The sequence below is a fragment of the Cibotium barometz genome, chromosome 26 (genome assembly GCF_041138505.1).
Source record: "Cibotium barometz isolate CiBa-2024 chromosome 26, ASM4113850v1, whole genome shotgun sequence".
Taxonomy (NCBI): Eukaryota; Viridiplantae; Streptophyta; class Polypodiopsida; order Cyatheales; family Cibotiaceae; genus Cibotium; species Cibotium barometz.
Genome location: NC_141071.1, coordinates 2368522 through 2389376, shown reverse-complemented (window position 1 = coordinate 2389376; position 20855 = coordinate 2368522). Strand labels below are relative to the sequence as shown.

Genomic DNA, 20855 nt, shown 5'->3' with positions numbered 1-20855 from the left:
GGAACAGGGAGATGGGAGCGCCGGGAGTGATCCACCAGAGAGGGAGGGTGTGGGGAGGGGCTCGCTGGGGGTTTAGTGGGGCCACTTTGCCTCACTGGAATCTGAGAACCTGAGAAGTCATCTCGGCAGGGTAATGGATGCCAGACTGAAGGGGTTGGAGGTGGGACCCTCGCAGTGATTGGGGGGGCCATCGCGGACAGGTGGGTATTGCGATAAATGCTTGAAACGGTTCTCTGACAGAACCAAATCCTCCTGTACTCTACCAGCCTAGAGTGCGGGACGGCGGTGCTTAGCTCTAAAAGTCGGCTGGTGGCCCTAGCACATGCCAACGGTGTGCCAATCTCCGGCAACAGAATTGTATGCGGTCGAGTCATGGTTCTCAGCTGCCTCTCTCCCTACCCTCTGATGATGATCTGAGTTGGGACCTAGGGGGGGGGACCACTGGAGGCGGTCTCCAAGACTAGCGCCGAGGGCAAGCTCTGGAAAGGTGTCCCATTTGCCTGCAAATGAAGCATTGGCCAGGGAGGCCTAAGTACTCCACTCTTTGCAGGATGGGGTCTCCTCGAAGGCAAGGAAGGGATATGACGTGAGGCACTATCTCCGGCGAGGCAATACAGATGCGAAGGGATGGAATCCCAGCTGCCCATGCGAGGGACGAAGCAGCAGTGCGGGGGGGATTCCATCACTCTCCCAATGGCTCTACCAATCACCGGGAGAAGAGGAAGGTATTCCTTCTTGAGGCCTGGGAAGAAGATTGCCACAAGAAATCCTGAAAAGCCAATGAGTGGGTCAGATGCAGGGTTGAAGCTATGCTATGACCTCGCAAAGAAGGCCTGGGCCATACGCAATGCAATGGGGCAGCTGCATGACTCTATTTGACGCCGTTGGCGCGTCAAATTCAACCTGGGGTAGTAGCCACGTCCCAAAGGATGAATGTCTGTGATCTTTGCAGGCACTCCAAGGAGGCTAGCCTGTAGAAGATCTCTAAGTTAGTAAGTTGTCCGTGCGCCGGGCGGCTACCAACAAGCTTGCACACCAAAGTTGAGGCCTCTAGAGATGCAACTATTGTATAGCGAGGAGCCGGCGGATAGGCAAGAGACAACGGCCTCATTCGGGGATGGCGGAGTGGCTGCCATGGAGTCCTCCTGAGGGGTGAAGACCAGAAGAGACTAAGGCTTGCCAAGTGAGGGTTACCCAAGAACAAAGAAACTGCCTGAAGGAATGACGAATGCAGAGATGGAGCCGAAGGGGAAACGGGGCCAGGGCATAGAGGAAGCTAGGGCAGCGAAGGAGCATAGGCGGCGGCTAAACGCAGAGACGAGGGGGGCGATGGCAGGGGCAGCAGCTCGCAGCTCAACGCGTATATAGGTATACCCCCCTCACCCTCACCCTTGGTAACGTGCATCCCTTGAAGTTCTCCAAGGGAGGCTGTGATCTCACTAAACTATCATGAGGTCCAATCGAAAATGTGAGCAATGCGGAGCTCTCATCCACACCATGAACTGCCAGGAGAATATCATGCTTGGTAAACACTCCCATATGCTGCGGGGCAACAAGGTTAGGGATTGGGGTCAGCCACTCCGGAGGAACGACAAAGCCAATGTCGAGGTTGAGTTTGTCTTTGCCCTAGATCCCAGTCAGGCCTCTCCTGAGCCACTGGGGAAAGCTATCTAAGACAATCCAAGAGACCTAGTAGGTCCCATGCTCAAAGCTCCCCAAAAAACATGAGGCCTAGCCCCTATCATGTGACCACTAAGTAAACAAATCAAGGGGTCCAAATCAAGGATTGTCGAAGACGCTCCTTGGAGGCTACTACCAGAACAGACTGTTGGAGGGCGGTCCCAAAGTTGTAATAGGCTGGCTGCAAATCTATCCTCAAAAGTTGGGTTGAAACCACGGGCCCGCATCTCTGTGAAGATCCATCTAGTGCTTTGTGGCCAAGGGCCGCTTGGACTTAGTGTACAAGTGGATATCCTAGCGAGGAGGAAATCCTTCCATGGCTCCTTCTTGCAAGAAGTCCTCTAACAATCAGCTTGCCCAACAGGGCGTGGCTCTGAATGGTGGGGTCGATGATGCCCAAGCCCCCTCTGCAGCACGGTTGTATGATCACTCTCTAGGCCACTTTGTCCCGAGTAGGCCTCCCGTCACTACCAACCCACAGAAAGGTGCGGATCAACCTCAAAACCTAACCGATGTAGGCCCAGGAGAAGGCCCAGTAAGATGTAATATACCACATGGTAACAAGAAGAACCTGGTTTTCCATCACCACTCGGCCAGCTAAGGAAATCCTTGCTGAACTCTAGTATAGAAGCTTCCTCCGAATACTCAAAAGAAGAGGGGCTGATTGCTGCTCTCATGAGATACTGATGTCCACTTGGCATCCAAGATAATGGATTGGAGTGCCCTTCAGGATCCACTAGAAAGCCTCAACTAAACACCAACTCGGGGATTGTGAGAGGCGGAGTAAAGTCCGGAAACACCACGGATCCACCACTCCTCCGGAAAACCCATCCGACACATCGTACCCTCCAGAAATCCCCAATGAACTCTATCATAGGCTTTCTCAAAATCTAAGAGGAGCACAATGATATCTTGTTGCTGCATTTGGCCGAAGCTGTCGCCTCCCAGAAAGTGAAGATGTTGTCTAGAATGCTCTGATCTTGAACAAAACCTCTCGAAGTACCATGAATCAAGTCGGGGAGGAAGGGCTCAAGTCTCTGGCTGGTGGCCAAAATCTCGTAGGCTGTCGCGAGGAGGGTGATGGGTCTCCACTACTGAATTTCCAATCTGTCACCACCCTCCTTTTTAGGAATCGAGTGTATTAGACCCCGTGAAAGCTGCTCCAGCATAGAACCCGTGGTCATAATCTCATTGAAGGCTGCTCTAAGGCTGCCTTCCATGAGATCCCAGTGACGAAGGAAAAAGGAGCCTAGACGCCCATCCGCTCCTGCGCATTTGCCCCTAGGAAGAGCTGACAAGGCCTCCGCCAGCTCCTCAGTTGCGAAGGGAGTCAATAAGAAAGTCCGGAGAGCAGGGGAAACCCTGTCTTTAGTGTGCTACTAGACCTACTCTCATGCATCCACCACCTGTGAGGATAAGGGGCCACCCGTGAGAAGGGATTTGAAAAAATTAGTGGCTATGGCTCTCACATGCGAGGGTTAGAAAAGCACATTCTATCATTATACCATTGTATCATGGCACTTACATGGTTGTTTTTTCTTCTAGATCTAGTTGCTTTTTGCCGTGATTCGGTCACTGCATGGACACATTGTAACACTTTGGGTCTCATAGACCCTTCGGGATTTTTTCTAGAGGTTAATAGAACTTTCTTTTTTTCTAAATCATGATCACTTAGGATGGAAGTGAGACTTTTTTTTTTTCAGAAAAGAGACTTCTATTAAGTATGAATTTTTTTTTACAAAAGGGAGATTTCAGACCAAGCAAGGGGACATCTCAACCGATCGGGTGCCTTGTGCTGCCAACATCCACGTTTTCTCTCTGCGGCTCTCAAAGATCCGTGAAGCATGGCCCAAGTGGCCATGAGCTTGTGGATAAGATCACACCAAATCCTGCAAATGCACTGGGTGTCATAAACCAAAGTGCCCTCCATGGCCTCAGTGCATCTAGCCTGTTAGAAATCTAGCATGGTATCATACTAAACTAAAACATGAGGAAGACTGCAAAGGAATGAAGCAAAACTGAGAGATGCTTTCCATTGATGTGACCCCTGAATAAATAGGGCCAAGTACAAGACCATGAGCGAGAGTGCTTATGGGATAAATGTAGAGGTGCCACATGGCACACACTCAAGACTCAAGACAAAACTGAAACTAGACAAATGTAGACTAGAGAAATAGTACACCTAGTGTGCACTTATTTCCAACACCCTCCTTAAGTGGACACTAGGAGGAAGACAGAAAGACAAGACTAGAAGACAGACATAAAGACCTATAGACTGAGAGACAAGACATAAGACATGACAGACAAAGATCCTAAGACACCCCTCCTCAAGTGATATCCTCATATGGGTCCACAAGGGTAGGTACAAGAGTGGATCATAGACAGGCAGAGAGAGAGACAATCAGCCAGTAGAGTGGTCCCGCAGAGAGAGAGACTGTCAGATAGACATGAGAGAGTCTGACAGATAGAAGATAAATGGGGACATAGACAGAAAATGCCAAGAGAATGTGGGTAGCTAATCCACAAAAGAGAGGCATATAGACTGATAGACAGAGTGTCAGATACATGTGACTGTAAGATCACACAAGATAGACACATAGACAGAGAGACTGATTGATTGTAGATAGACAGAGAGATGGACCTTGACTGATAATCCCTCCTCAAGGGCAATCCTCTTGCTAGGGTGAGTAATGCAGGGGTGCCTCTTGGATAGGGACAAAGATAAGTACATGTAGACAAATAGTCATGACATTACCCCATGATCTACATCATTGGTGATCAATGGTGGTAGATAGCATGAAAGCATAGACAATTATGAGAGAGATGGGAAGGTCTTACCATATTTGGCAGTGTCTACTCCTGTACAAGATAGAGAGGTAAATGAAATTCAGAACTGAGATTTTTTATTTTTCAAGAAATAGAGAGTAGACTGAAAATACTTCTTAGATGGAGAGTGCCTTGAGCTGCTGCTGTAGAGGTTGCTGGAGTAGAAGATGGAGACATGGAAGTTGGAGTGGAGGCCGGAGGAGAAGATGATGAGGCACAAACTGACTGAACAGCAACACCCGGTCTGGTATAGACAGCAGCTCCACGAACATGCAGCAACGAGAGAATGGCGGGGCAGACAGGAGCGGCCAGAGGCTGAGGAGACAAGCAGGCAGTTCCCGGGATAAAACCTAACCAAATTTCTAATTGGATCCCATCGCTGCAGTGGTTGGGCGGTTGGCTATCCCATGAGACTTTCAAGATGTGCCACACTGTGATGCTAGCAATAATCTCCCATGCAATGTCTCTGTGCTGGAGGTACGTAGCCTGACTCTGGCATGTCCTAAAGAAGATACGGCCGACCCACTCCCTGGGAAACCCGCATGATCATATCTCCGTCATTCCCTTCAAACCTGATTTGCAAGCACGGCTGTGTCAACCAAACAATAGCAACAAAAAAATCTAGGCATCTCTCCTCATTCTTACAAGAAGGTGTGCTATTGCAGTCTAGATCATTTGTGCCTCTCTGCACTCCCATAAGATAATGGTAAACTGTCTTTGAAGTTCTTGCACATCTTGAACAGGCTAGGCTAGCACCAATGATCAATCTCTACTGGCTGGTGGCAAGTCCACCATGTAGAGAAAGCCAAATAAAAGAGGGAATCTTCGTATCCTTGTATGAGTGCCACAACCTCTACCAAAAATCTCCGTGGATGTCAAGGGTGATCCCATAAGCCTCCCAATGCGGTCTAGAAGTAGGGACTCTCTGGATTTGTCCTAGAACCAAGTGTCTGGCGTTCCGCACAATGTAACTAAAGAAGGGCATGATTTTCATGGGGTTGAAAGCATCCCTCCACTCCCACTCACCAAGGTACCATTGCAAGTATCTGATAGGACACCCATCATATAACCAAAGACTCCAAGAGTCCGTAATCATTCCTTGAGATGGATCAATCTAGATGTGCTTTCCTGCCTTGCACACCACTCTCACCGGCCAAACCACCAGACCCTCAATGATATCCTACTCAAGACTTCTCTCCAAGAGCCATCTATCTTGAATGGAGTAGAAAACCGGTACATCATCCTCACCCAAAATGGGGAGGCACATGACCTGAATAGGTACCCTTGTTCCTGAGAATACCCCAAACCATAAGTGATGAGGCCCTTCCACAAAGTTCCCTATGATCCAGTGGTTAGGTATGGCTGCATTCACCTACATAATCGTACGACTAGTGTCTCTGAAGTGCTAGGTGCGAAGCATTTTTTCATCCTCCGTGAGACTCATGAGCCTTTTCCAATCCAACACTAAGGGGAGAAGAGTCGCCAAGGCAGCCCATTGGATATGTGTGGCTGCTCCAAGAGGTCTACCAAATTCATCTAAGATCAAGTCATTCCACACAATGGGCTGCCTGTAAGCCTCCTCAACTGACCATGGAGGAATATGAACCAAGAAGCTCCTCATGCAATCCTAGGCTCGCAAAAGAGATCTCACCAAGGGCGAAGAAGATGGTCGGTGCTCTGCATCCGAGAAGATAAAACGTGGGCTATAAGTCCAATCACCTCCCCTAATTGTAATGCACCTCATAATCTACTACATAAGAAGTCCTTCCAAGGCTCAGTGCCGGGAAGAAATCCTATGACTAGGAGCTTACAAAGTAAAGCCTTATACTGCATGTCTAGGTCAATGATGTTCAATCCTCCCTCTTGCTTAGGCATAATAATGGTATCCCAAGCCACTCTTGCCCTGGTGTGTACAGTGCCATCTAATCCTGACCAAAGGAAGTTCCGAATAAGCCGAAGCTGACCTATGCATCCCTTATGAAACATCCCAGCACGATGTGAGAAACCAAGAAGTCGCCAACAGCACTTGGGTAGCTACCAAGGCTCTAGAGGCCAAATCAAGCTTCCTGCTACTCCAATGCTGAAGTTTGCTTTTAATGCTCATGAGCACAGGGGCGAACTGTTGTGTAGGTGAGATGTCAATGCCAACTTGACAGCCAAGATATCTGGTAGTGCATCCTCTCTCAGTCCAGGTAAACCCCAATCTCTCTGTGGAGAGTCACTAATCCAAAATCTTGCTGATTTGTGCCAATTAATGGAGGTGCCTACTGTCAAACAAAACATCTCCAAAGCACTGCGGAAAGCACAGAGGCAAGCCTCGGAAGCCTCCAAAATCGTAGCAATATCATCTGCTAACTCAGAGTCCAATAACTCTTCCTTTGTGCGAAGAGGCAGCCTGAGGCCCGAGACCCTTGGGGTAACTTTGAGAAACTTGCTCATAGCCTCCGCTACTAAAAGGTAGAGTAGTGGAGCTAAGGGGCATCCCTGCCTCATGGAGTAGGAGATTTGAAAGCACTCACCATGCCCCCTGTAGGTTAAAAGTGTGCTGTGGGCCTCCCTATACATACATGAGACCCCTCTCATCCACTCTTGGGAGAAACCCACCCGTGCCATCATGCCTTCCAAGAAGTCCCAATCCACTCTGTCTCATAAGCTTTTTCAAAGTCCAGCAAAAGAATGGCAAGGGGTTGTTGCCTAGATTTAGCCCACTCCACAGCTTCCCAAAATGAAAGGATGTTATCAAAAGTACTCCTTCCTTGGAGGAAACCATTTTGTGGATCACAAATAACTCTCTAAAGAACAAGCTGAAGCCTCAGACTTGCCTTCACTAAGATTTTGTAAGAAGAATCAAGCAAAGCAATGGGCCTCCATTGTCTAATATTGGTTTTATCCGCACCTTTTGGGACAAGGTGGATAAGACCCTCCGTGATAAAAGGGGGCATCATACTAGTACACCACATCTTCTGTAGAGCAGTAGTAACATCATCACCAATGTAATCCCCAAACTGCAAGAATAAGGATGGAGAGAGGCCATTATCCCCTGGGCATTTGCCTTTCGAGAGGGCGTGCAGAGCATGTCTTAGCTCGTCTTTCAAAAAGGAGGCATCCAAACAGGCACACATCATTTGTGGCATGCGCTCCCAACAACAATAGCTATATCCATGAGATCTGCTTTTATGAAAGAGTGGGATCATGAGTTGTTTTTTACTACCTCTCCTAGTGGTTTATCATGGTGTTATTAGCTTTCTAACTGGCTTTGTCAGCAGTGTGTACTAGGTAGATTGTACTTTTAGCACTGTCTCACAAGGTTTCAACCCAAAATTTGGTGTATTTTGTCATACTTAATAGAAGTCTCTGTTAAAAAAAATTAGTTGTTGTCCAAAGTCTCTTGTTGAAAAAAAAATAGTTGTCGTCTATACTTTGCACCAATAATACTTTTAGGCATTTTCCTTGGGTCATTGAAATGTTTCCTCTATCAGCATCGAGTTCACATGTTTTATTTGGCATTACAAATTCATATGTATTGAATGAGTTTGACCCATAATTTACCCTTACGGTTGTGTCCCTTTTCCTTTTAAGTCTGTGTAGTTGCTTGGAAGTTTGTGTAGTTGGCATCTGATTTTACATGATTAATTTAGTCTCTAACCACTAGCATGTATGCTGAACTCTCAAAATCCTAGAATTTGAGTCTTACATTCAACCTAAAAGATAAACATAAAACCAAACCAAAATCCCTGGAGTACAACATTATTATGTATTAGTTTTTTTTTTTTTTTTGGTTGCTCTATAACATGAATGGTTTGTTTTAGTCGAGTTTCTTTAAAGACACATTTTTAGGCCTTGTGTGACAAGTTTTTCCTTTTTTTTCAACATTTTCTTCCTCGTCCGAATTTTTTGTTTGATATTCAATGTCGTTGGCATAATCAGATGATTTCGGATGCATCTGCAACGTTACATATGATCACGACATATGCAAGTAAGTATCTTTTATGTACGAAGTTAGTACACTTTGTGGCATGATAACCATGGTTTATTGGCAAAAGGTTCATTCCTGGACCAACTAAGCTTAATTTGCTTCTTCTTTTGCTTTCTCAAATTTCACAGTCACTAAAACACACTTGAAGAGTGCCCACGTCAGCTGTGGTGTCCCTTTGGATGCATGGACACTAATATTGAACCTGCTTGGTTGGCACTTTGTCGTTGTGGAGGTTGCTTGTTTATAAAAAATGATTGTGATGTTCTAATTGGAACAAACTTCTTGCACACCTTTGAAATGTAGTGTCTATCATAAAAGAAATATTTTCAGGATTAAAATTAGGAAAGGCCATTATGAAGATTTGATGATCAAGGGAATGACCACCCTCGCCGGCAACCCAATCAAAAAGATGATTAATCTCCTTGATAATAAAGAGGATTCATCAAAGGCTTTCTTCAGCATAGAAAGAGAAAGGAATGCTCTAAAAATAGAAGGTATGCAAAAGAAGTATCTAACATTGTGCTTTGAAGATCCGCCTGCAAGGTGGGAAAAGTCAAAGTTTGAAGTGGAGCTCTGGTTAGAACATCTCTCTCAGTTAGCTCTGGTCTTTGCCAAGTGTCGCTCCTCTCGGCTCCATCTTAACCCCTTTAAGTGTCATTTCTTAGTGGTCCAGGGCACCCTCCTAGGTCACATCATCTCTTCTGAAGGCTTGGCTCCTGACCCTGACAAAATATTTGCCATCCTTCGCCTTCCTCCTCCAATCAGTCCCAAAGGCACTCGGGTTTTCGTCGAACACATAGGCTACCATCGTCATTTCATCGACACGTATGCCGACGTGGCCCTTCCCCTAACTTACCTAGTCAAGCCATTCACCATCTTCCAATCGTCTGACCCAGCCTCTACTGCATTCTCCTACCTTAAAAAGCGCCTGACCGAAGCTCCCATTCTCATCCCACCCGATTGGACAATCATCTTCCATGTCCATATAGATGCAAGCCTCACTGTTGTGGGAGTGGTCCTTACTCAGCCCAGTGAGAAATATAAAATGGACAGACCCCTAGCCGCCTCCTCACACCCCTGCTGAACAAAACTACACCACCACTGAGAGGAGCCTCTACTGCATTCTCCTACCTTAAAAAGCACCGACCCGATTGGACGATCATCTTCCATGTCCATACATATGCAAGCCTCACTATTGTGGGCGCGGTCCTTACTCAGCCCAGTGACAAATATAAGATGGACAGACCCATCTATTATGCTAGCCACCTCCTCACAACCCCGCTGAACAAAACTACACCACCACTGAGAGGGAAGGCTTGGCTATTGTGTATTCTTGCCAAAAGTTCCGCCACTATCTCTTGGGCTGCCACTTCATAGTCATCTTGGACCACCATGCTCTAAAGTATCTTCTCAATTAACCACAGGTGGCTAGTCCTGTTTGGCGGTGGCTGCTGCTTTTTTTTTTTCGACTGGCCTTTGGCTTCCATAGCTACCAATTTTTCATTGCCCATATGTGCCGGCCTGTAGGCGATTAATTATCTACCCATAGGCGATGCCGCTGAGTAAGCACCAAGAGGAGTTTTGAACCTAGGACCTCTTAGTCCAAGGCAAACACCTTCACCACTTGAGCTATCACCTCATTGGTGATGGCTGCTGCTCTTCCAAGAATTCTACTTGGAGATCCTCCTCCGACCAGGAAAACATCACGTCATGGTGGACCACCTTTCCTACATCGACGCGGGGGAGCCTGCAAACAGGTATTGAGGATGACCTTCTTGATAGTGTTCTTTTCAAAGTTGATGCTGCCCCGGACTGGTACGGGGATAACCTTGCTTTGCTTTCCACAAGACACTTTCCAATGGGTGCTAGCCCCAAGGACAAGCGCCGGCTTAAAAAGCCGTCTCTTCCAAATAATAGCTGGTCAACTCTACAAAGCTGGTCATGACGTTGTTTTACGCAGGTGCGTTAGTCCTCATGAAGTGCCATGCACACTCTGGCCCTGCTGGTAGTCACTATCCTGGCCACATCTGGGGCGTGTAGTGGCCCACCATGTTCAAAGATTCTATTCAATTTGCAAAATCTTGTGACACTTGCCCACGGTGTGGGCCCAAACCCACCTGTCAAAATCACCGGCCCCTCCAGATTTCCCTCGCTTGGTCTCCATTTGAGAAATGAGGTCTTGATTTCATTGGGCCCATCGACCCAGTGGCACACCCGAGGAGATGCAGATACATTCTTATCGCCACTGATCACGCGACCAAGTGGGCAGAAGTCCACACCAAGGATTGCACGGCCAACACGGTGGCTCGTTTCTTATATGAGCACATCCTTGTTTGCTTTAGTTGCCCCTTAGAAATCACCAGTGACATAGGTTCCCACTTCATCAATGTAATCATCACCACCTTACTAAACAGCTATAAGATCTTCCATGCAAGTCATGTGCTTATTACCCCCAGGCTAATGGGCAAGCGGAAAGCACCAACAAGGTGCTATGTCACTTACACTCTAAGATGTGCCATCAACATCCCAGTCACTGGTCAGGGACCCTTCTCAGCACCTTGTGGACTTACAGAGCTGCTTTCAAAGCCACTACACGCCACAGCCCCTTTCAGCTGGTCCACGGCTTGGAGGCCGTTTTACCCTTCGAATTCAACCAAGGGTCATATAGGGTAGGGACCTCTTGCCAAGATGACTCCACCCACAATGCTTCACTGCTCCGTCTGACCATTTTGGACGACGGAGGTGGCCAGCCAAGCTTTGGAGGTGGAACAAAACAGAAGGAAAGCATGGCATGACCGCCATCTCAGGAGGCCCCAATTTCAAGACGGCGAGTTGGTCTTGGTGTACCAAGCTCGTTATTTGAAACGGGCAAAGAAGCTCGTTCTATCATAGGAAGGACCATTCCTCATCCACCAAATTCTCCCTCACAGAGCCGCGCAACTCTGCACCTTGGACGATCTGCTTCTCCCACTAGTCAACGGCTCTAGGATCAAGAATTATTTCCCCGAAGACTCCCTTTTGCAGCCTTTCTTTTACCATAGCCCACCCCCTTCCATATTTTAAAAAAAAAGAAAAGAAAATCTCTCCACTGTGTCCTGGTTCATCCCCCTTCTCCCTCTCGTTCTATCCTCCTAGTTCATCTCCCTTCTCTCTCTAGTTCCATTCCTCTGAATCATCCACTAACCTTCTCCCTTGGGACCATCCGTCAACCCCCCTCTGCACTCGTACCATCCGCTACCCCCCCCCTTCTTTTTGTGCCATCCGCCGGCTCCTTTCGCCACACATGCCGTTTGCCGGGGCATCCCCCCCTCCACTTTTCGGATGGGGCCGGGGCAACATCCCCCCTACACTTTTAGGATGGGACTGGGGCGACATCCCCTCCACTTTTCGGATGTCTGCCAGGGGCTCTCCGCTTCGACCCTCCGTGGCCCCCCTCGACTATCCCCCCACCCTTGTTTCAACCACCCAACCCCACCTCACCTCATGCCATCCGCCTAACCCCGGCCCCTCTTGTCGTCTACCCACCCCACCCCCCTCGTCGGGTACCTAGCCACCCCCTCCCCCTTGTCTCATGGCCACCCTCCCTTCGTCTAACCGCCCCACCCCCTCTTGTCGGTTATCCACCCCCTCCCTTTTGTCGACTGTCCGCCCTCCCCTCACTTAGTCGTTTATCCACCCCCCTCCCTTTTGTCGACTGTCCGCCCTCCCCTCACTTCATCGGTTATCCGCCCACAACCCCCCCCCCCCCCCCCCCGCCCCCCCACTTTGTTGATTGTCCGCCACTTTGTCGATTATCCGCCGCCCACACTTTGTTGACTATCGCCCCCCCTCCCGGGTCGACTACCGACCCCAACCTGTCAACCATCCGCTTAATTCACCCCCCCCTTTGACAATTATCCGCACCCTCTTGTCAACTCCCGCCTACCCACTTCTTATCGACCCAACTCACCGCCTCCTTCCCAGATTTTTTTCTCAGTCGGCTCACCTCAACAGACCCTTGCCTCTTCGAATTCTTGGAAGAGCAACAACCATTGCCAGACACAACCCGCCACGTGGGGTTTGTTGAGAAGATACTTGAGAGCACCGAGATGATGATTAAGTGGGAACGCAAGAGAGTGTGTCAGAACTTTTGGCAAGCATAGACTATAGCCAAGCCTTCCCACTCATCACTAAGTTGAGTAAGGACCGTGCCCACATCAGTGAGGCTTGCATCTGTGTGGACATGGAAGATGGTCGTCCAGTCGGGTGGGATGAGAATGGGAGCTTTGGTGAGGCGCTTTTTAAAGGTAGGAGAAGGCGGTAGAGGCTGGGTCAAACCACTGGAAGATTGTGGATGGCTTGACTAGGTGAGTCAATGGAAGGACCACATCAGCATACATATCGATAAAACGACGATGATAGCCATTGTGTCCAACAAAAACTTGGGTTCCTTTGGGGCTGATTGGAGGAGGAAGGCGAAGGATGGCAATTATTTTATCAGGGCCGGGAGCCAAACCTTCGGAAGAGATGATGTGACCTAGGAGGGTGCCCTAGTCTCTAGACCACCAAGAAATAACACTTAAAGGGGTTGAGGCGTAGCCGAGAGGAGCGACACTTGGCGAAAACTAGAGCTAATTGAGAAAGATGTTCTGGGAAGGCCTCGATCCGGGAGACAAGATGAGTGCCTGCGAAGTTCGAAAAATCGTCGATGAAAACGGAGAAAGATGAGGAGGTACTCCCTGAAGATATTTGTGAAGATCCGTTGGAAGGTGACCAAAGCGTTGCACAGACCAAAGGGCATCTTGTTGTGTGTGTAGGTACCCCATTGTGTGACGAAAGCTGTCTTGGGGTGTCGGCCTTGTGGGAGATGGATTTGACCGTCTTGCGCCCTCCGTGGCAACCTGTGATGGGTTCTCCTAGCCCTACAGCCTCATAGTGCTCAGAGGAAGGGTTGGGGGAGTCGCTTGGTACCTCCATGATGTCCACCATGCAGGATGTCAGGTCTTCCACTGCTTGGAGCCAGTCAAGTAGTTCCGACTCATCACCATGGGGAAAAAGGCCTTCTTCTCCAAGAGGTGATCTTCTGAGAGTTGGAAGATGAAGTGGGGGCTACTGTGGCAGCACGGAGCCCTTGGTCCAAACCTTCCTCCAATTTTAACTTTTGAGGAATCCAGAATAGGTCAGAACCCAATCGTGCAGGACACCTATACTTCTAAGCCATGGTCAACCAATGAGTAATGAGTAGGCACCTCGGACTTCAAAAAGCCGGATCACCACAAAATCTAGTAGGAATGGGATCCCCTGGATAACTACAATGACACCTTCTACCAAGCCGATGGAGGTCACTTCCCATTGGTCGGCCATCCAAACACAGAAGTTGGATGGTCGTGTTACCTTGAGACCGACCGCATGGAGTGTGAATTCTAGCATGAGGTTTACCCCAGAGCCACCATTGACAATTGCCCCAAAAAGTGGGCTGGTTGTGTTACCTTGAGACCAACTACATGGAGTGTGAATTTTGGCATGAGGTTTACCCTAGAGCCACCATCGACAGCCTCTCCACAGAGAGGCGGGGGCTCCGGTAGTCAATAAGGGAAGGACTGGTACAATTGATACCCATGCAACCGGCAACGCCTGAAGGGAGTGGAAATCCACCATACTACCCAGCACTAGAATTATTTGACGTACCATTGAGTTGCTCCAATAGTGCACTGAGACATTGTCGGACAAAAGGGCTAATCTGGAGAAGATCAAAGTGGTTCACTATCATTGTATTTTCCCTAAGTAGATCCTCCATAGAAAAATGTGGAAGAGCAGTGGTTTGGAATGTGGGGGGGGAGGGTGTAGGTAGTTTGTCCGACACGGAGGGGTGGTTGTGGAGGTCCTTAAAGGCTTGCAAGAAGGACTGATCTATGACTATGTGGGGGAGTGGAGGAGTGTTATCATTGGGCTCATCCCCCATTTGCTCTTTAGGCATGGCCTTTCTTTGTGATCAAATGACCACTATGGCAGATGGTGGATCCTCGGTGTGGGTGTGACGGACACACCAAGGGTGGGACAGGAAGGGTGGCAAGTGGACGGTGGATCCTACTGAGACTAAGAGGGTGGTAGGGGCTGGGAATGTGAAGTCGGAGGAAGTGGATGCCCTTTACTTGGGGCAATCCCAAGTATAATGATCCTTCCATTCTGGACAATGCTTGCAGGGTGGAGCACCTTCAGGAAGGGAGCATCGGCTTTGGTAATGACCATATTCCCCACATTTGTAGCAAAGGAAGGGGCGATTGCGGGGTTGGGGAGGGCGAGGAGGACGGTTCATGGTGGGGACTATTGCCATGGTGGTTAGTGTAGGAGGATTAGGAATGAGTGGTGGGAGGTAGGTCATCTGAGGAATAGGTTGGCAAGGGGAAGGTGTAGCAATGTGGAAGGTTTGTGGAACGGCAAGGACGGTTGTGGCGTAATGGGCTAGGTTGGGGGCTGTCGAGGCGGGGTGAGGAGTTCGCTACTAATTAAGTTGAGGTGGGGTGAGGGGTTTGTTGCTAATGACGTTGACGAAACCCCTTCAGATAGTAGCAGTCTCCCTCCTCCCTGAATGAATTTGTGAAGATTGTATCGTGTGTATGGGCGGTCTTACGACTCTTCGCTGCTTCTAGCCCTCTGAAATAGGGGTCGAAATCGGGGAGAGGCTGCAATTCCAATTGATTAGCAGGATGTCAAATTAGGGCAAAAACGGCTCCAAGGGTGTCAGCTATAAATTCTGCGTCTAGTAGGTCCCAAGCGTTTGGTTTTATTCACCAGCGACACACAACAACACATCATAACATGCATCATTTCCCAGTGTTAACCTACGCATCTGCTTAGTGAGGTGATCCGCCTCTGGTGTTTTACTTTCTTTTTTAAACCTGATGTAGGGCAGAGGTGTTAGTCGCAGTAAATTGCAGTGGACGTGGCCCCCGGATATCTCCAGGTTTCTCTGTTGGGTTCAAACCAAGAGGATGGGAGGTGGTACGTGTCTACTTAAGGCTTGATAAATCGTGTAGAGTAATGTGCTAAGATATACAACTCTGGATTATTGCAATGCAGGTAAAGAATGGTATAACACAATGGGCATTCCGTAAACCCTATCATAACTACAGGTTATTTTCAATGTTGTGAAATCTGAAATGTTATTTCTTTATCGTTTGTTGTGAATGTATTATATTCAGATGTCGGGGTTCCAACTCACATGCCCTGCTGGGTAGCATTATCTCTAGCAAATGTGTTGTAATGCAGCTATGACACAAATCAAAGGAGTGTCTCTCTTTATCTGACTGTCACTGCTGGCTTCGCAAGCAATGTTGAGAAACCGCTGATTCAAGTAAGTAGAAATAATTAACCTTATGCCTCTATTTCTTTCCCCCAGCTGGGCAACATGGTGCAATTGGCAAGGGCTCATTGACACGCAGTCACTCATTCTCTCAGAAGATGATTTAAAATTTTAAAATGTTTTTTTTCTTTTTGGTTTTTGAATGCGTAGGTACAACCAGCCAATGGGCTCTCAGTCAAACTTTCAGGCACAGCTGCTATTGGTGGTGTGTCAACAATGAAATCACCCACTCTTTTAGAAGTGAACTGGCAATGTACTTGCCTCAATCAATGCTTTCAAAAAATGATTTCATCTTTCCATAAGCTTTTGACTCCAATTGGGGTTTGTTTGAGGCAAATCATTAAGGTGATGAAGAAGTGAGTTTTGTTGATATTGTAGGTGAGATTCCCAGAGAGCAGCCATATGAAGTGAAGGTAACGGTGCCTGTGAAGGGTTACGATCCGGTCGAATTTTTCCTCTCTAAGCTGTGTGGTAAGTGAGCACCCTTGGTTTCAATGAAAACAACCCTTGTGAGGCCTTTTGTTGCAAAAAGCAATCAGATGTTAAATCTTAGGTGTTGGGCTTCAAACTCAAACCCCCTTATGGATAGCGCGATGCGAAAGCCACTCAAGAGTCAAGCATCATAATCTAGCTAGTGAAGTTAAAGGACCTGAGCTATACTACAAATTTGTTTGCCTTGGGCATTATGCTCTGTTAACCTCTGGAAGGCAGATTACAACAAAGTCAAGAATAAACCGACCATCTGCACTGGTACTCCCTCCACCAGGCCCCAAGGGAGTGACCGCTGATTAGCCATCCGTACACAGAAGGTTGCAGGCCAGGTGCCAATGGCATGTAGGGTGAACCGAGGCATCAAGTTGACACCAGATCCACCATCTATGATTGTACCAGAATGTGATGTGCCATTAATGTGGACTGTCAACAGGCGGGGGCTGTCGCTATTTGGGCATTCTCTACACTTCCAAACCTATGGACAGGCTCCATAGTGTGGACATGACACCTCATGGCAAGAGACTTACGTCTATGCCAAGGGTCATGTAGACTGGCACCTCATGATAGGGGACAAATGTCTACACCAAGGGCCAATAGGTTGGATATGAGAGGCTGGGGATTATGGTCTAGATTACGGTATTGTAAATCCAAGTACTCCCCAGGTCGTGAACTCCCCGGCTGTTGAGGCTGCACCCTCTCCTCGCCCTCCTTTGTGCACCCCACCTACCTTCCCCCTCAACTCCACGCTTTCCCCCTCCTCTGCCCACCATTGCCCCTCTTTGCTACACCTTCTTCCCCCTGCCCGTCTCTTCTTTTTCTTGCTGCCCTACCTCAGCCCACTGCCCAACCTTGGTTTTGAGCCTTCCCCCTCATTTTCCCGTTTCGCCTCAGCATCGGAATTTTTTTCTTAGTGTTCAACCCTTTCCAGCCGTATTGCAGTGTCATTTAAATTTCAGCATTGCTATCTTGTTTGGTTTTGTGCCATTTCATTTTGTTTACGAGCATTAATAAGTGTGTCCAGATTGTGCTCGACCCCAACTGGGGTAATTATGAGGGCTCCGGTAGTCTGTGAGGGCGGCAGTTGATGGGCCTATCCCATTAGGAATTTTTTGAGGTCATTTAGAGGGCCTTGTAAGGAAGTTTGATCAGAATATTCCCTCCAAAAAGGAGCACCGGATAAATTTTTTGCAAACGAACTCCAAATTTGTCGGACTTCACATATTTAGATTCTACTCTTCTACTCTTCAAAAGCTATCCATTGATATATAACACGATAGGGTTTAGAGAAGGGACAAGATAGATACCTAGAAGATTCCTTTTTGCCTCCATATCGATCTTGTCCCTTCTCCGAACCCTATCGTGTTATATATCAATGGATAGCTTTTGAAGAGTAGAATCTAAATATGTGAAGTCCGACAAATTTGGAGTTCGTTTGCAAAAAAATTTATCCGGTGCCCCTTTTTGGAGGGAATATTCTGGTCAAACTTCCTTACAAGGCCCTCTAAATGACCTCAAAAAATTCCTAATGCCATGCATGTGGCAATGTCCCATTCCCCAAGCCAAGGTCACCCGCCACGAAGAGAAGTTGATGGACTCTGTCCTTCCCATTGAGTGAGCAATGCTGCAAGTTGTTGGCGGACCTCGAAGTACCAATGAAGTAGATCATGAAGGGACACATCGAGTCCGCAGCTTTGAACAAGGCAATGGATTGATGGGTCAATATCTCTGGGAATGAGGATGGTGTAGATGGTGAGCTAGGAGGGATGGCAGCCTCCTATGGTGGTGTGTTCACAAGATCCTTGTAGGCTTGTAAGAATGCATTATCCACTAGATTGCGGGGAAGGGAGATGCATCTTCTTTAGTTGAGGTGGCTCCTAGAGCCTTCTTTTGGGCACGGGTGATCATTGTGCATGTGGGGGGTTGATCATTGGCTGGTCGAGTGGGCAGTGAGAGACTCCTAAGGAGGGAGGGGAGGTGATTGGCATTGGATTTTGGGACAAGGGGTGTGCTCCTCCTCCCATCGAGATGAGGTGTGTGGTTGGAAAGGTGAAGTCCATGGATGGAGAAGCGGAAGTGCTTGCCCTCTGTGTGGGGCAGTTACGGGTATAGCGATCCTTAGAGCTTGAGAAATGTGGTGATCCTTCAGGTAGGGGGCATTCGCCACATCTGTAACAGAGGACTGAACGTGTGTGGGATGGAAGTGGACAGGAGTGATCCAGCCTCCGCATGTCCAATGGGCAGGGGTTTGTCTGTAAAGAGCCTTGTCCATGTTTACCCTTGACCCTTGATGCAATTGTTTTGTTGCTTCCAAATACTTCAGATCCCACATATCTTTGTGTATTCTACTTACACTTATTTAGAATTGAATATTTGCTTGCAGAAAATCAAGAAACTCACAAGGAATCTGGAATCCTTGGAAATTTCGGGCCAGTCACTTGTATGTAAGTATCAATGATGTAGATTTACATGTGTAAAAAGTATGCATGCATGCATAGCTTTTATCTGCTCTCATATATGGTTCTATCCTTTTTGCAGGGTCCTAGTTGTAGTCACCATCTTTGGCTGTGCAGGGGTTGCATACAAAGGCAAGGTTCAACAAAAGGTACTAGAAATTTCCAGGCATTTAAAAGAATGTAACATTATAAGATTTAAAGAATGGATTTTCTATTGGCAGCATGGGTTGGTGGCACTACCTGCTGTGCCCCTTCTAAGTGAGACTCTTGAAAAAGTAAGTTGATACAGTTCAAATCCATCCCCCCTCTCTCTCTCTCTCTCTCTCAACACACAGACACATACCCCCCACCAGCCAACATGCACACATGCATGCACATGTAGAGGCGCTCATGTCAGAAACAAGTGTTTGTGTGCACGTTCACAAAAGCGCACACGTGCACATGCTTGCCCTCAGGACTAAGTGCCACGGGGTCTTAAAGACCCTTGTCAGGATGGCATTGATCAAAATGGCGACGCCTTTTTTGGGCCATTAGATAAAGTAAACTAGGTTGAGTAAACTAGGCCGAGTAAACTAGGTTACTAAGCGATCATAGTTTACTTCTTAGTTTACTAAATGGGCATAGTTTACTTCCTAGTTTACTAAGCGGGCATAGTTTACTTCCTAGTTTACTCAACAAATCATAGTTTACTTCATTGTTTACATCATGGAATGAGGGTGAATTTGGGTTTGGGATTTAGAAAATTTTGGAGCAAGATGTTATGTGCAAAAGAGGATTTGAACTCGAGACCTTGGGTCACCATTGGAAATATCTTACCACTACACTATACCTTCAAGCAATGAAACCATGTGTACTTAGCCTAGTTTAATGGTCCAAAAAAGGCATCACGATTTCGATCAATGCCATCCATTGATGCCACCTGACAAGGGTCTTTAAGACCCCGTGGCATTTAGTCCTGAGGCATGCTTGCCACACGTATGCAGAGGCTTACGTCTAGCTGATATGCAAACATGTATAAAGATGGATGTAAACTAGTTTGCACACGTGCACACATGCATTCACGTACCTGTAGTTTCTAGACAAGCTTTTAGATTGATTTCATTCAGAAAATTATTCAGCATTGCTACCATGCAGGTTCAGGATGTTGAGGAATCTTATCAACCTATCATTGAGGTCCCAATGACATGAAACTCCCTTCGACATGGGATGGAGAAACTGATCCCAAATGAAGGACAAGGTTTTAGGAGCATTAGTCATTGTGTTGTGCACAGCCTTGCTTTACTGGCATCCCATTTAACACGTCAATTTGACTCCCGTTGTGTAGTCGAAGTGGTGGATAAGTTCGGAAGATGTGTGTGTGTGTGTTTTTGGGGTTTTTTTTTTTTTTTGGGGGGGGGGAGGGGGGGGGGAAGGGTTGTTGTTGTTGTTGTTGTTGTTAAGGTCATAGTCTCTCTCACAAAATAACATGTTGTCAATCCTGTATGTTCTCAAGGTCGTAGACTTCGGCAAATAATATAATCTTAAAGCTGATACAAAAGGTTGGATAGTCTACAGGCCCTTGGAGCCAAGGCTTTTGTCACTTTAAAACAAGCAAACATGTTTATGGTTTCATATGTTTGGATGTTGTCTTGGCGCGGCATATCAACCCCTTTTGGCTCAGGAATACTTAAATCATCAAGCTAACTTTGGAGTTCAAAATATAAATCTATGGTATATTGGCTTTCTTAGTAGTATCTTGATTGTAACCACAAACTAAATTGTGAACATCCTTCTAAACCCTTAAATAGCTTGTAACTTTAATTGGCTGTTTTTTGGGGGGAGAGTGGGGGGGAGTGCTTGTCATAGGTGGGTTACAATCTCTCACAAAGTAACATCTTGTCAGTCTATTATGTTCTCAAGGATGTTTGATAGTAGTAGACTTTGTGAAATAATATACATCTTAAAGCTAGTACAAAAGGTAGGGAAGCTGTAGTTTGATAGACCCTACCGGCCCTTGGAGGCAACGCTTCTTTAGAGGGGGCATATCAACAGTTGTTACCTCTTTTCACTCAGGAACACTTGATCATCAAGCTAACTTTGGAGTTCA

General features: G+C 47.3%; 1 protein-coding gene across 5 annotated transcripts in view; it reads left to right on the top strand.

Annotated features, from left to right (window-relative positions):
- LOC147623571 (G-protein coupled receptor) overlaps nt 1-20492 on the top strand; it is a 67638-nt gene extending 47146 nt beyond the window's left edge. For 3 of the 5 annotated variants that reach the window (XM_086820143.1, XM_086820144.1, XM_086820140.1), the window contains 10 exons: nt 8434-8482; nt 15370-15463; nt 15542-15594; nt 15731-15815; nt 15975-16077; nt 16203-16295; nt 18697-18757; nt 18852-18918; nt 18991-19044; nt 19904-20492. In XM_086820143.1, the coding sequence (XP_086676269.1) occupies nt 8434-8482; nt 15370-15463; nt 15542-15594; nt 15731-15815; nt 15975-16077; nt 16203-16295; nt 18697-18757; nt 18852-18918; nt 18991-19044; nt 19904-19957 (713 nt within the window). In that variant the 3' untranslated portion in view covers nt 19958-20492. The remainder of the gene's footprint in view (nt 1-8433; nt 8483-15369; nt 15464-15541; nt 15595-15730; nt 15816-15974; nt 16078-16202; nt 16296-18696; nt 18758-18851; nt 18919-18990; nt 19045-19903) is intronic. The other 2 variants (XM_086820141.1, XM_086820142.1) reach the window with 2 other exon arrangements.
- Nucleotides 20493-20855: the final 363 nt, after the last annotated feature.